The sequence below is a fragment of the Anthonomus grandis genome, chromosome 7 (genome assembly GCF_022605725.1).
Source record: "Anthonomus grandis grandis chromosome 7, icAntGran1.3, whole genome shotgun sequence".
Taxonomy (NCBI): Eukaryota; Metazoa; Arthropoda; class Insecta; order Coleoptera; family Curculionidae; genus Anthonomus; species Anthonomus grandis.
In genome coordinates, this window is record NC_065552.1 from 30,114,417 (window position 1) to 30,128,083 (window position 13,667).

General features: G+C 31.9%; 1 protein-coding gene across 1 annotated transcript in view; it reads left to right on the top strand.

Annotated features, from left to right (window-relative positions):
* Positions 1-13,667, top strand: part of LOC126738217 (WD repeat and FYVE domain-containing protein 3) — a 111,763-nt gene that overhangs the window by 84,209 nt on the left and 13,887 nt on the right. The window contains exons 40-43 of the mRNA XM_050443437.1: positions 1,667-1,920; positions 1,974-2,163; positions 8,135-8,370; positions 12,788-12,979. Of these exons, the coding sequence (XP_050299394.1) occupies positions 1,667-1,920; positions 1,974-2,163; positions 8,135-8,370; positions 12,788-12,979 (872 nt within the window). The remainder of the gene's footprint in view (positions 1-1,666; positions 1,921-1,973; positions 2,164-8,134; positions 8,371-12,787; positions 12,980-13,667) is intronic.

The following is a 13,667-nucleotide window of genomic DNA, read 5'->3' on the forward strand; positions in this document are numbered from 1 at the left end:
TCAGCAAAATTTTGTTTTTAATCGGTTCCGTGATCGGTGGTTTGTGTGTGTCTAGTTGTGTGAGTATTTCGAGAGTGAACAATACAATAATTATTATTGAAATTTAATAATGAATCGTGTACGCTTTTTAATTAACTGTAATTTTTCAAATCTTTCACTGGAAGAAAAAATAAACATTAAGACTTTAGGCAGACCTTTGCCCGATTTAAAATTACTCTCTAAGATCTGTCGATATTTGAATCAAGCATTACCAAAATAAGAAACGACACCGATAATATTAAGGCTAATGTAGAATTAAACTTTGAAAGTTTAAACTTCAAAAGAAGAAGAACTGACGATAACTTGAGAAGTATTATTGCAAAAGAGGTATGTGATACAGTTGTTACCCAAGCGAAGGACAGATTTTCCTATCGAGGTTATCTTCAAGCAGCTAACTTGTTCGATAAAGAAGCGTATCCAAAATATAACAAGACCTTTCCAGTGGATATTTTAGATAATGTAGTTACTTTTTATCCAATGTTATGTAAAATTAGATTAATAACTGAACTAGAAGTCATTTACTCAAGACCAGATTTCTCACAAAATATTGAAGCTATGAACTTGCTTTCATTTATTTTAGAAAATAATCTTGGCGAAACATTTGCCGAAACAATAAAATTATTAAATATCATTGTGACGACCCCAATGACAACTGCAGAGGCCGAGCGCAATTTTTCCACCCTTAAGCGAATAAAAACCTTCCTGCGAAGTACTATGCCTAATGAAAGACTTAATGCTTTAGCCATGATGTCCATCAATAGAAATTTAGTGATGGAAATAAACAATTTTGATGAAAAAGTAATGGAAAGATTTTAAATATGAAAGACCGTCGAGCAGCTTTTACTTTTAGGAAGTACCTATTGAACATTTATTAATAAGTATAATTTTTCTTCACGTTTTAAAGTTACTTGTTATTGTTTTTAAAACCGCAGAGAGGTGGCAAAAATATTTTAGTGCGAGGTTCCGTGATGTGTAAATGCGATTGTTTTGTAACAATGTTCTTTATTTTTGATTGCCAAATTAAGACATTTATGTGCAAACTTTTTGTGATTGTACCATGATGACTGCAAACCGTCATGTCTCAGATATTATAACATATACTTAGGTACGTTCAGTTATATTTTTTATTTATTAGTAAGTATATATTTATTTGGATTTGTGCGCCCCTCCATAGTCAAATGTCACGAGCCGCCACTGGATGAGACCGTGACTTTCTGTTTTTACCTTTGTTTTGTTTTCGTTTGGTCTCTTAGAGAAAAAATGGATGATACGTTTCTAAATTCAATCAAGTTCGTGTCATACTGAATTTGTTTTATTATCGGTTTCTAGAAAAAAATTGTGGATTTTTGGTGCATTATTATTATTTTAAGAGATAGAGGACACAGAAGCTGCTTAAAAATTAATTCAAGTTTGGATGCAGTGTTCCAAAAATCTTTATGTCTTCTGAAAGTTCTTTAAAATATGCAACGTGCATATTTTATGAAATTTCTAACTCCTCTGCAATATTTCAAGTGTGCATTAATTTTTGTTCATAACATTTTTTTGTTACCATTGTCTCTCAATTTAAGTGATTAAAGCGTTACTGAGTTATGTCGTTATCTTTGGTAATGATTAATTGACTTTTTAGAAGTGAAAGGGCCGGTTGGCCAAATCCTCCAAATAGACAAATCGGTGTTAGCGGTAGAACAGAACAAAGTGTTGATGCCTCCGACGTTTGGCAAATACGTCGCCTGGGGCTTCGCCGATCACTCGATCAGAATCGGCAACTACGAGAGCGACAAGGCCGCGTTCGTGTCAGAAAACGTCGAGCAAAACAACGGGGAGATATTGGCCTGTGTGTGTCCCAGCCCTAAAATTATTGTCACCGCTGGTACCGGCTCGGTAATGCTTCTACATTAATTAATATTCTGTTGAATTTTATTGGTTTAATTTAGGTGGTCACAGTGTGGCATTACGAAGCAAGAAAAAAAAGTCTAATGATAAAACATCGGTTGTATGCACACACCGATGCGGTCACGTGTTTGGCCGCAAGTCCCGCCTACAACGTCATAGTATCCGGGTCACGGGACTCCACTGCTATCATATGGGACTTGTCTAGAGGAGTGTTTGTCAGGCAACTGAGAGGTAAGATATTAAACAGAACATTTTTTTTAACAATATCACTGCGTTAATTAACTTGAAGATAAAAATACTCACCCTGAAAATTTATTGAAACGATTCAAGGTCAATTAAAGATTAAAATTAATAATTATAGTTTAACTAGCCTAAATCCGCAGCTCCGCTAGTGTGGTCGAAGATAGTGGGAAGCTAAAAAAAAGCCAATTTTCAGTGTGGAATTAATATTTATTGGTACAGTTAGAAAAGTTTATAAAGAACCGGTGACATCAACAGGCGGCAAAATCCGCGCATCTCGTTATTCTATCGATCGGGTCAGATGACTATGTCGAGGTCTGAAGACAGTGGAGGCGGCGCACTTGTTGAAATTATTAATATTTATTTGTACTAGGGTTTAAATAGCCCTAGATTTTTAGTAGGTATAGCTAGCGACATTATAAGTGCGTTTGATTTAGTTGAAATACCAACTAAGAATGCATATATTTGAATTTAATTGCTCCGAGATTCGTTTAAAAAAATGTAGATAAATTAAAATGTTATTTTTTAGCATTGTGATGTGCCCATAAAAAATCTAATAAAAAATAGTTTTACTTACAGGAGGATGCAGTTCGCTAATTATTTTTAAAACAGGACTTCAAATAGGTAGCTGAAAATTATTCTTTATTCGCATTTTTTTTAAGGATTAGGTATTAAACGACTTGTGTAAAGAAACAAATTGGTATAAGCTTAAAGTTTTATTTCATTATTTTACATATTATATATTTTTATTCACTATCAGATAGTGTATTACAACCTAAATCAAATTCATCCAATGAAGACCGTTCGATCTCTTCATCAGATGAGCCTGTATTTACTGTAAATTTTAAAGAATCCAATGCTTTATCAAAAAGGCGATGACTTTGCAAATATTTATCCACTCATCATTCGAAATTTCCGCAAATTTCTGCCTTGTCAAAGTTTCGACATCCGCCAATTTAAAAGTTGAATTTCTGCTTGCCACCCAATTCTTAACAGTTGCCCAAATTTTTTCTATAGGATTAAGCTCTGGGTGGTATGGAGGCACACAATGTGTCCATGCTTTTCTATTAGGTCGTCCAACTTGGTTTTTACAGGATACTTTTTTTATTTTCAGACACTATTTCATATAACTCTGTCTTGGTGAGTTTTGCATCAAATGTAAAATTACGTTCCTTGAAACATTCTTGACTACAGGCACATTGTGATAAGCTGCATTCTCTAATACTAGGACGGAATTAGGTAGTAAATTTGGAATTAACTGATTTTCGGCCCATTTCATGAAGTTGTGATGGTTCATGTCCTCATGATAGTCTCCGCTTTTTGACCCTAAAAATAGAAGAATAAAAGATTTTAAAATAATCGTATAAAGTTGTCAGTGTGGTATTAATTATCAAAATATTAATATTGATAATGGTAAAAGTTTGACTAAATATTATAGGTGAAAATATGGGTAGGGAACTGGGACTGAAAAGTATAAGTACCCCGCTTATCCAATCAACGAACTAAGAGTATCATTTCTGCGTATTACATTTTAATATCATTTTTGGTATTACTTTATATAGAAATAACTAAAAAAATTTACCTGAGCGAAAAATCAGTAACCCATTATTTACGAAATCATTTCTTCCCCCAGCATGAAGAATTATCAGTCTCTGTCCTTTGGAAATGGGTTTTCTAATTCCATGTCGACTTTCATCAAACCACCCTTTGTCCTTTGTATGACTGCTATGTATGTAACTTTCATCAGTATATACAATATTACGGCCTTCCTCTTTATATTTTAAAATTTGCTTTAAATATTTGATCCTTTTCAATCGTATGTCGTAAGATTCCATAAGAGCTTTTCTGTTATCTTCCGTTTTGGTCCATCTATAAAAAAAACTTATATGTAATTAAAGGAACATATTAATGTATTAAACAAATTTCTCATGATGTTTAAAAATAAAATTAGCAAAGACATAACTTAATAAAATAAAAAGCTTAATAAATTAAAGAAAGGATAGGTACTCTGCAAAATAAGAATATGTAAATACATTAATCTCCATATGGTTATTTTATGTCAAACCCAAAAAAATACTTAACAGGTGCCACTTTTGTCTAAATAATAAAATATTCTGGTGTTATATTGCAATGTAGGGTAAGTAAATTACTTGGGTTTTACAACTGAAATACACTGTACTTATATTTTAGAGTAGGTCTTCTTTTTTCAACTATGTAGAAATCATAGTTGAAAAAATCATATCTTTAATTTGGGTCAAAGTAATGTTACCAATCTTCTGAGATTTTCTTAACCTTTTTTTCCTTGGACTGGTAAAGGAACAGGAAGGTATATTTTCTATATCTTCTGACTCTTGGACCACTCTTCTGTAAGTTGACTGGGATACTCGAGTGGCAGCTAACGTACGTTGTCTAAAATAATTATATACTATTATTGTAAGTTATCAATACAATAAAAATTAAAATTTGAAAACATCCTACAATAAAATATGAATTTATATTGTTCACTTACCTAACATTTTTCAAAGGAATAATAATTTCTTGCTCTGCTTCTTTTTTTATAAAAGCTTCCACGTTAGAAATAATCTCTCTCCCTTGGCTGTGAATTATTTGTCCTTGTTTACCTACTTTCTTAGGTGAGATCTAAAAAAAAATTAGAAAGTAAAAAAATTAATATACACATGCACACTCTAGGCTGTACATATATACCTACAAGTTAAATACTTATTATTTTGTCATTTAAAATCAAAGTATATTTTAAATAATTTAATTTTTAACAGTAATTAATTTTCATTTATTTTTTTAAATTATTAGACAATTGAATAATTTAAACCAATTTTACTTACTTTTTACAATAAAAATCGGATAGTCTAATTAAAAAAACTATAGTCTATTTCACTATTATACTTAAAAAAAAAACACACAACAGATTTTAAATGCCTTATAACACGATTAACTCACTTCCCGTACGAGACGACACTGAGTAGGCCTTCAGGCTACGTCATAGGCTTTAAATCCCCGGCAGGTACAAAGAAACGAAGTACGGCGGCTGCTTTGTTCTTGCGGTTTCTTTAATAAGAAGCGAGAGAAAATATATTGCGGTCGTCTTTTCTCTCTGCCACCGGATTTTCTATCGATTTTGTGTTGAAAAATGGGTTTGTGCGCATATTGAGCAGCTGGTTCTTTATAAACTTTTCTACCTATAATTTTCTCTATATCCTCTATTGTTTGACAACTTTGACAAGTAATTTTACGTATGTTTCCCCGCCACTTAGAATTTATGATCGGAACGGAGAGTCGCTGAAATGAACTGGTTATTAGGAATCAAAGAGTTAAATAGAACCGAATTTTATTCAAAGCCAGAGCCAGATAAAGTGTTTCGCTTTTCCTGGATTTAAAATAAATAATGAATAATGTCGCGTAGTAAAGTAAGCCCGGAGTATATTGATGTAAATAATTTGAACGTTTTTATATTAAACTAATGGAAGCCTAATCCAAGTCTGTCTCATTTCCAGTGTTTAAAAAAACAACATAAAAAAAGTGTTGCGGGGTTCGTTATACTTGACGTAAGTCCACCCTCTAACTTTTAACGTGGCAGGGTATCCGTCAACCCCTTCACTATTTCTTTGTACAGTTATAGGAGAAAAGTTGTCAAAAACGCCTCGGGCGCCACTCTAAGTAATTAAGGGAGCTTAGAGTCCCCTCTAGCCTCTCGGGTAAGCCTTTAAACAATGGAGAAACCAGGTAGATATTGCAAGTAGACTGTCCAGTTATAATGAAATCTTATTGCTATTCATCTTTATTATTACAAATACGGTAACAGGTTTGGTTGCTTAAAAATAAACGAACAAATGTTTCCTTCAATTTAACAATCCCCCATTACCAATTTCTATGATTTAGCACAGGCAGTTATTTGGGAAAATGTACCGGAAAATTCGGCACTCTATTAATGACGCAGAACAGTATGATTAAAGGGACAGGGTTATGGTGTTTTTGTACAAGCGGTGACGAATGACATTCGTGAAGCAAAGCCAGAAACTCAACACCAATCAAGCGAAGCAAACTTAATCAATCGGTCAACATTTACCCCTGCTCTGTTAATATACGGATAGTAATTATAATATCACGGACCCGGTTATTACTTGTCTTTCACAACATTAAGATGACAAGTAATAATTAATAAATGCGGCTACTGCCTGCCCTGCAAAACATGAAGAAAGATAGTGTCCAAACCACAGTTTTAAAAGGACATAAAGCGGAGTGGAATCAATATAAATATTCTAATAACAAATCACAGATAAAAACTCACAGCGGAAAAATAAAATACCACCGTCTTCCAAGCATGTAAACATGGAATGGTAAAAATGGATAGAGATCTTAATACGCGAGCTTGGAAGCGGACGGTCAACTGTCAACAGGTGGCTCTTACCTAATCCAATTCACACTGTCAACGTTAAGACAAAGACGAATCTCAGCTTGGTGGACCTGGAGCCTTTTTATACCCATGGCTGGAAATTGGATGCCGAAGCAATTGGGATAACTTAATGAAAATAGAGCCTTCCATCATGAGAACTGTACGGATTTATAGGCTATGACCTCATATTGTGAACAAACAAACTTAGTTTCAGCTCTTAAAACCGGGTATTTCTAGATGAAAAGAGCGGGACAAAAGTTGGTCACATGTATACAAGAAAATCGCGGGAAACCGAATCATGATTTATATTATATTTTGCCGAACAGGGCATGTCCCTTCATTTAACAGGTCTTCCCAAGGTAGGTAAACCTTGAAACTTGCATAATAGAACATGTAAACATTGCAACAGCATGAAAGGACAATTCATGAAAATAACTGAAAAACTGGAAGCATAGTGATAAAAAACCTCTTATTTTTAGGCATTTGTGGTTCTTTACTATCCTAAGAACAATAAGGGTTGAAAGCAATGAAGGGCAGGGTTTACAACATAGTCAACACTAAATTTGCAACTAGGTATAACCTATAAAAAATCGAACCTTTCCATGGTTGGAGAGGTTGTCCAAGTTGGTTTCTTTATGTATGTTTATGACTACAAGCCCCTCATGATTCACAAGTAAAGCTTAAAATGTACCTTTTTGTTATTTAAATTATAAATTTAGAGGTTAAATGTTAACGGGGCGAAACTATCTAAGTTTTCTTATAAAATACTGTCCGGGGTAACCCTTATTCCTATAAAATAACGATAAAATGTTGTAAATGGAAAAGTAATTTTCTCAATTTGTTATAATTTAAAATCTAAAAATAATTACTGGTTTTATTAAAATTGAGTGGCACCTAATCTAGCATTCATTCGGCAATTACCGTAAATAACATCCACAAGCATTCTGCCTACTGATAAAGAGCTGTCGTAAGCTGTAGTGTTTAGCAAATAATTAAATTAGCATCCCTTATATAAATATCGCTACATAGCTATACCACAAATTACTCTATCCCATATGTAAAAGTTCCGACCCGATATGTATTCCGATTTATGTTCAGGTCCATACTGCAGTTAAATAACGGAACAACTCATACTCCAGCATACCAACGTATATTAAGTACGAAAATTAATATTTTGTCTGTATATATGTCCGTATCATGGTTTTTCTGCAGCAGAAATTATTTCAGGATAGTTATAGAGAAATTTGTAGTGGTATAGCCTAAACAAGAAAGACAGGAATGGAAAACCCATGAAAACCGACTCTTTAAATTTCTCGCTTGAGATCGGAACACTACTGATTTACGTGAAACGACATATACTACATCCGCATATATACTACACCATATATATTTGTATGCCTATACGTAAAAAATGGTCTATTTTACACTAGAATCTTGGGAATTTGGCTAGTACAGAGGCAAAGAACTCTTATTTGAATCCCAAATAAAACCACCTATTTAATAGAAGTTCGTAATACATTTTATTTAAATTTGTTCCCATTATGTATTTAGGTCACGCTGGTCCAGTAGCAGCTGTATCGATAAACGAATTGACGGGTGACATAGCAACCTGTGCGGCCACGTGGTTACACGTGTGGAGCATCAACGGGTGTCCCCTGGCGGCCGTCAATACATGCGTCGGTAGGGCGGAACGAATGCAACAGATTTTATGTGTCGCTTTTTCGCAGGCGCACGATTGGGACCCTTTAAATGTTATCATTACCGGATCGACGGATGGAGTTACTAGGGTAAGAACATTTTTTCTATGGCAAAAAAGTCGAAGGTATGCTTGAAGAAGCAAGCAGTCCACTCCAACATACAAATATTTTAAATCAAAGAAATTCAATTGTTATATACGGTGATTCAATAATTGGGTAACAAGAGAGTTTAAATTCCTAGAATATCTATACTACATATACTAATAGTCGACGTTAATCTCTTTTCATCATGGTCTAGGAGTATTAAAGTGCGCAATATTATTTCGGAATAAGGAGCGAACGAATTAAAAAGACTATTTTCATATAAAATGTATAAATTATGCTTGAATATTTAGATATTTTATGCCGATGTTTGCCCTATATGGATCCCTACTATCACAGATGAATGATGACCGTATATGGAAAACGGCACGCAGCTTCTGAAAATTTGATAGCCATGGTAACAGATAATTCAGTCAGCTTTATCAATCTGAAATATTTTCAGCACTACAGCTTTACCGCTAATAAATATAGAAAAAAAAACACCTTATTTTTCTACGTTTTTAATAAAATTATTACTAAAATGGCTAAAAGTTAATTTGTTTAAATGGGAATACTTATATTTTATTGAACAGTTGAAATACCTTTCATTTTAATGTAACATATTCCTATACCTAATCAGCCGCGATTTAGAAATAAATACTTATTTTCATGAAGTTTGATATTCTTAAACATTTTTATACTTTAAATTACTTAGCCATGAAAATGTCACAATGGTTTGATAAATAACAGTGATATTTAAGTTAAAATATTAACATTGTGTTTTATGATCAACCTAATTAAAATTTCTAAAATGGAAGATATTAACTATTCAAATAACCTTTTGATGAGGTTATTTATTTTCGATGGACAATGTCATCAAATAATAACAAGAACATGCAGAAAATTTGACGAATGATTTAGGTTTGTCTTATTATTCAATTCAAAAAATATTAGCATTATAAAATGCATCCTTACAAGTTCAGGCTTTAAAACCACGATACTATGACAGAAGGGTAAAATTCTGTGAAAACATTTTGATCCATATTGATGATGACATATGCTGAGTTTCTAAGAAAAAATAATTTGAATAATAATTTTTGGGCTAATTTAAATATACACGCGACAAAAGAAATGGATTTTCATTAAAAATTTAGTTTTAATGTATTTTGCCCTTTAAAAGGTAATCAAGTAAAATTTTTATTTTAAGATCAACCAGTAAAATCTGCCAAAGTTAGTTAGTTTAAAGTAAGTAGTTAATTCATTTATAATTAATTTTTTCGAAAATCTGTCATTGGAATATTTTGGTACTTGTCGGTTTAAATTTGACGGAACCCAGCATTATAGACTTACATTTTTTATGGACATGGAAGTTATAAATAAATCATTTATTATTTATAACTTATTAATTTTGATTTACTGTGCATGGGTAACTTCGTATCCACATTGCCTATAGCCTCTCATGTAGGTAGGGTGGGAGTAACATCGAATAATGGTCGATGAAAGCCATCCCATCGATACTTGAACATTGGAAAGGTTAAACAAAGCTTTTCAATGTTCTAAGCTGCTTGCCAATAGTTAGACGCCACTAAAAAGCACCCGATTCCCGTCACCATTCGGCTATCTCCGACTGTCCCAATCGGATATTTAAATATTATGTGAATGGCGGGATTGGCAGGCAACCAACAAAACGGCAATGTTTGTTGCTAGAACTGGCGGTTTCTGGCAATAATAATAATTATTGATTCTTTAAATAAATTAAATATAAATAAAGGATGCAAACAAGAAAATTAAATTATTAATTTTATACATAATACCCTAATGTAAGTATCAATAAAATGCAGTTTGGTTGAACGATCCAATGGAATGGAAATTAAATTTTTTTTTTTGAATAAATATTTTGAAAATTTTCTTTGGGCGGACATGGATTTATTTGATTTTGGATATTATTTAAAATTACTATAGTTTATTTTTGAGAAAGTGTTATTTGAAAAATTTTTTCTACTACCTTACCTAAGAAAATTTTTAATTTTATTTCCCTGCCTAATTGAATTTTTTATTTGACTATATCTTGCTTATTATTTTTTTATAAAATTAATTTTTTACATTAAATTGTGCTAATTAATAAGAATGGTAGTAGAAGATAAGTAGAAAAAATTATATGAATACTTTTGAATGAATGCTTTTGCTGGATCAAACTTCATCCACGTAAGGACATTATGCACTTTGCTCCCTTTTGTTATACAAATAACTATTATTTTTTTAAATTCTCTATATGTGGGCATATTAAAAGGAAAAGCCCAACTTAAACAATAGGGTATTGTATATTTAGAAAAAATAAATAAATGAAAAACAAAATTTATAAAATATTGTAGTATTGTACTTTAATTTTAATCTTAAATATATAAATGTTATTAATCTTTTTGAAATAAGTACCTATTTTTAAATAACTTTTATACCTAGGTAGATAGGTAATTTTGGAAAGTGAAAGCACAATGGATTTAATTAGTTATATAAACGTACCATATATTAAAAGTTTTATTTTATAAATGCTGCAAAGACATGTATATGACTGATTTGAAAAGAAACTTAATTATTTTATGCTAAAATATTAATTTACATTCCGCAGTTTCGATTAATACTCATACGAAGAAACTGCAAAAAACTTATGAGATAGGTAATGTTTTTTCAAATATTTGCCTAAAACTTATATAAAAAATTATAATACACATATACTTATATACTTAAACCTATAAAAATACCTACTATTATTTAAAAAAAATACTGATGAATAGAAAAAAATCAATTTATTATTTTTATTTACTGCTCTTTCTTCTTCTTTGATGGAAAATTAACTTGTTTGTCTATTTTTCGTTTACCTGTATTTGTCTTATTTACCTGTTCCATCATTGATGTCAGTTGACTCAATCACCTAGACATTTACAGGTATATGTTAATCTTATATAATTTTATAAAAAGATAACTTACTTATCATAAGTTTCATCATTTAAAGATCTTAAAAAGTTTGATATGCTCTCAATTTCAATTTCTCTTGTTGATTTCTTGTTCAATGGTTGTACTGCTACTTGTTGATTTTCAGTCGTCTTCTCATTAACAAATGTTTCAATTTCTACACTCTGGCTAGCTTCAATATTATTGGAAGAACATTCCCCAAGGAGTTCAGCGACATCACCTAAAAGAGAATCGCTTTCCTTCCTTTGCTCGTATAAACATATTAAATGTATGTGTTTGCATATTATTGTTTTAATGCAATATTGTAAACACTCAAATGTGTAGCGATGAAAACAGATCTTACATCATAATTTACAATACAATGTTTTGAAACCAACCTCGCAGACTTCATTTAGGGAAACATTATAAAATTCTTCTTTTGCATTTTTTACAAGTCCAATTTCAGTTACCATATTTGCCATATCAATTTTTTCTGCCATTTTATGAGCTTTTACTATCACTTTATCTTAGTAGTTATCTGTTCTTTCCAATCTCAAAACTCTCTGCCACATCTTTGCGTCCACCAAATCCTTAATTACATCCATCAACCTATAATTTATATTAATATCAACTTTAAAGCCCTTAGATTCGTGCGTAATTTCGATGCAAATTTACGAAACAGATCAAACAGAGAATGATGTGTAACGTTTCAGCGTGAAAGATGAAAATTATTCAATGACAAATAAAATATGTAAGAATTTGTAATTTATAAAATACATATATATAAATCCTAGGCTCAACCCGACCCAACTACAGTACGTTACTAGTTATTAGCATTCACTAATTTCCAGTGTAACATAGTACTTGTCTATGGTAACATAGTGTTTAAAAATAAACTTTTCAGGTATTATTTTAAAACACTATAATCAACAATATGGTCAATATTTCACAAAGAAACAAAGGAAAGTTCAGTATAATCGCGATAATCGATCAAATTAGTTGGAGCTTTTTTACGAAAGTAAACAACCAGCCATCAAACGCAAAAAAAGCGGGAAAATTCGTGTCGTTATTGTTGTCATTTACGTCAAACGAACGGAATCGGGTACTTTTTAGTGGCGTCTCATATAGATAGGGTTGGAGCAACATCGAATCTTAAACCCATCCCATCGATACTTGACAAACATTGAAAGGTTAAACAAATCCTTTCAATGTTCTAAGCCGCTTGGCAATAATTAGTTTAAGGTTAGTGTACCGATACCAACGCCTCTATATTATATATTATTTTTAAATTAATTTAAAAAACCGCTTTCGCGGCTCCAAAAATTGTTAAACGTAAGTAGAACCCACAGTCTGGGCTAGCAAGTATATCTAGAAAATTCGTACATTTTGAATGATTACGAATGATTTTGACGAATGTTAAAAAAATGTTATCGGTGTGATATAGTCCGTGGTGCCATCTGTACTTTGTATTTTTTAGATGTGGTCTTTGGATTATGTTCAAGTACCGATAGAAACCTGTAATCCCGCCAAAAAGGATAACAACACAAAATCGAATAATAACGAGCCGTCGCTTGTCAAGGAAAAAAACACTCAACAAGAATCTGGGAGAAATTTGATGAAAAGCGGCTCGGAAAGTAGTTTGGCCGGCGATTTAGGGATTAAAAATAAGGTAGAATATTATTTGAAATAATAGTAAAAAATTTTAATATTTAAATTAAATTACATCATGACCTTATGGTTTACTTGTATATAGATATACAAGGTACGTAAAACCAACTTCATACGTTTGGCATCTGCAAGGTGCTTGTCCGGAATTTTGATATACACCGTATGCAAAAGATCCCGGAATCCATTAATAATTCGCAAAAAATATCCCAAATCAAGTTTGTAGTTTGTATCTTTTAGATGTTTTTTGTAAAAATACATTTACCCGTACAGAGTGTACAAATTCGAGGGCGATCATTGGAATCTTGAAAACCGTAAGGGATACAACGTTCATTTAATTGGCGTAAAATAATCAAAAAAAAACGAAAAAACGGAAATCTTTCAAAAAATATAGTTTTAATGGTTTTCTGTAGCAAAGTATTGAAATATTTATAGATTTAGAAAATATAGATACATTTGTGAATTATCTATCCCATAAAATATCTTGTAAATGACTTCCACGACTTTGCTGGCATATGCGTACTCTTTTGACGAAACACTCATTAACGTTATTGTGGTATTTCATTAATACGGCGTCTAATATCGGCTTTCAATGTTTAGATGGTTGCAGGCTTATTGGTTTTACTCTTGAGATCGATCTTTGTATTTTACGATGACATTGAAAATATATTGATACACGGAAAGGATACGTT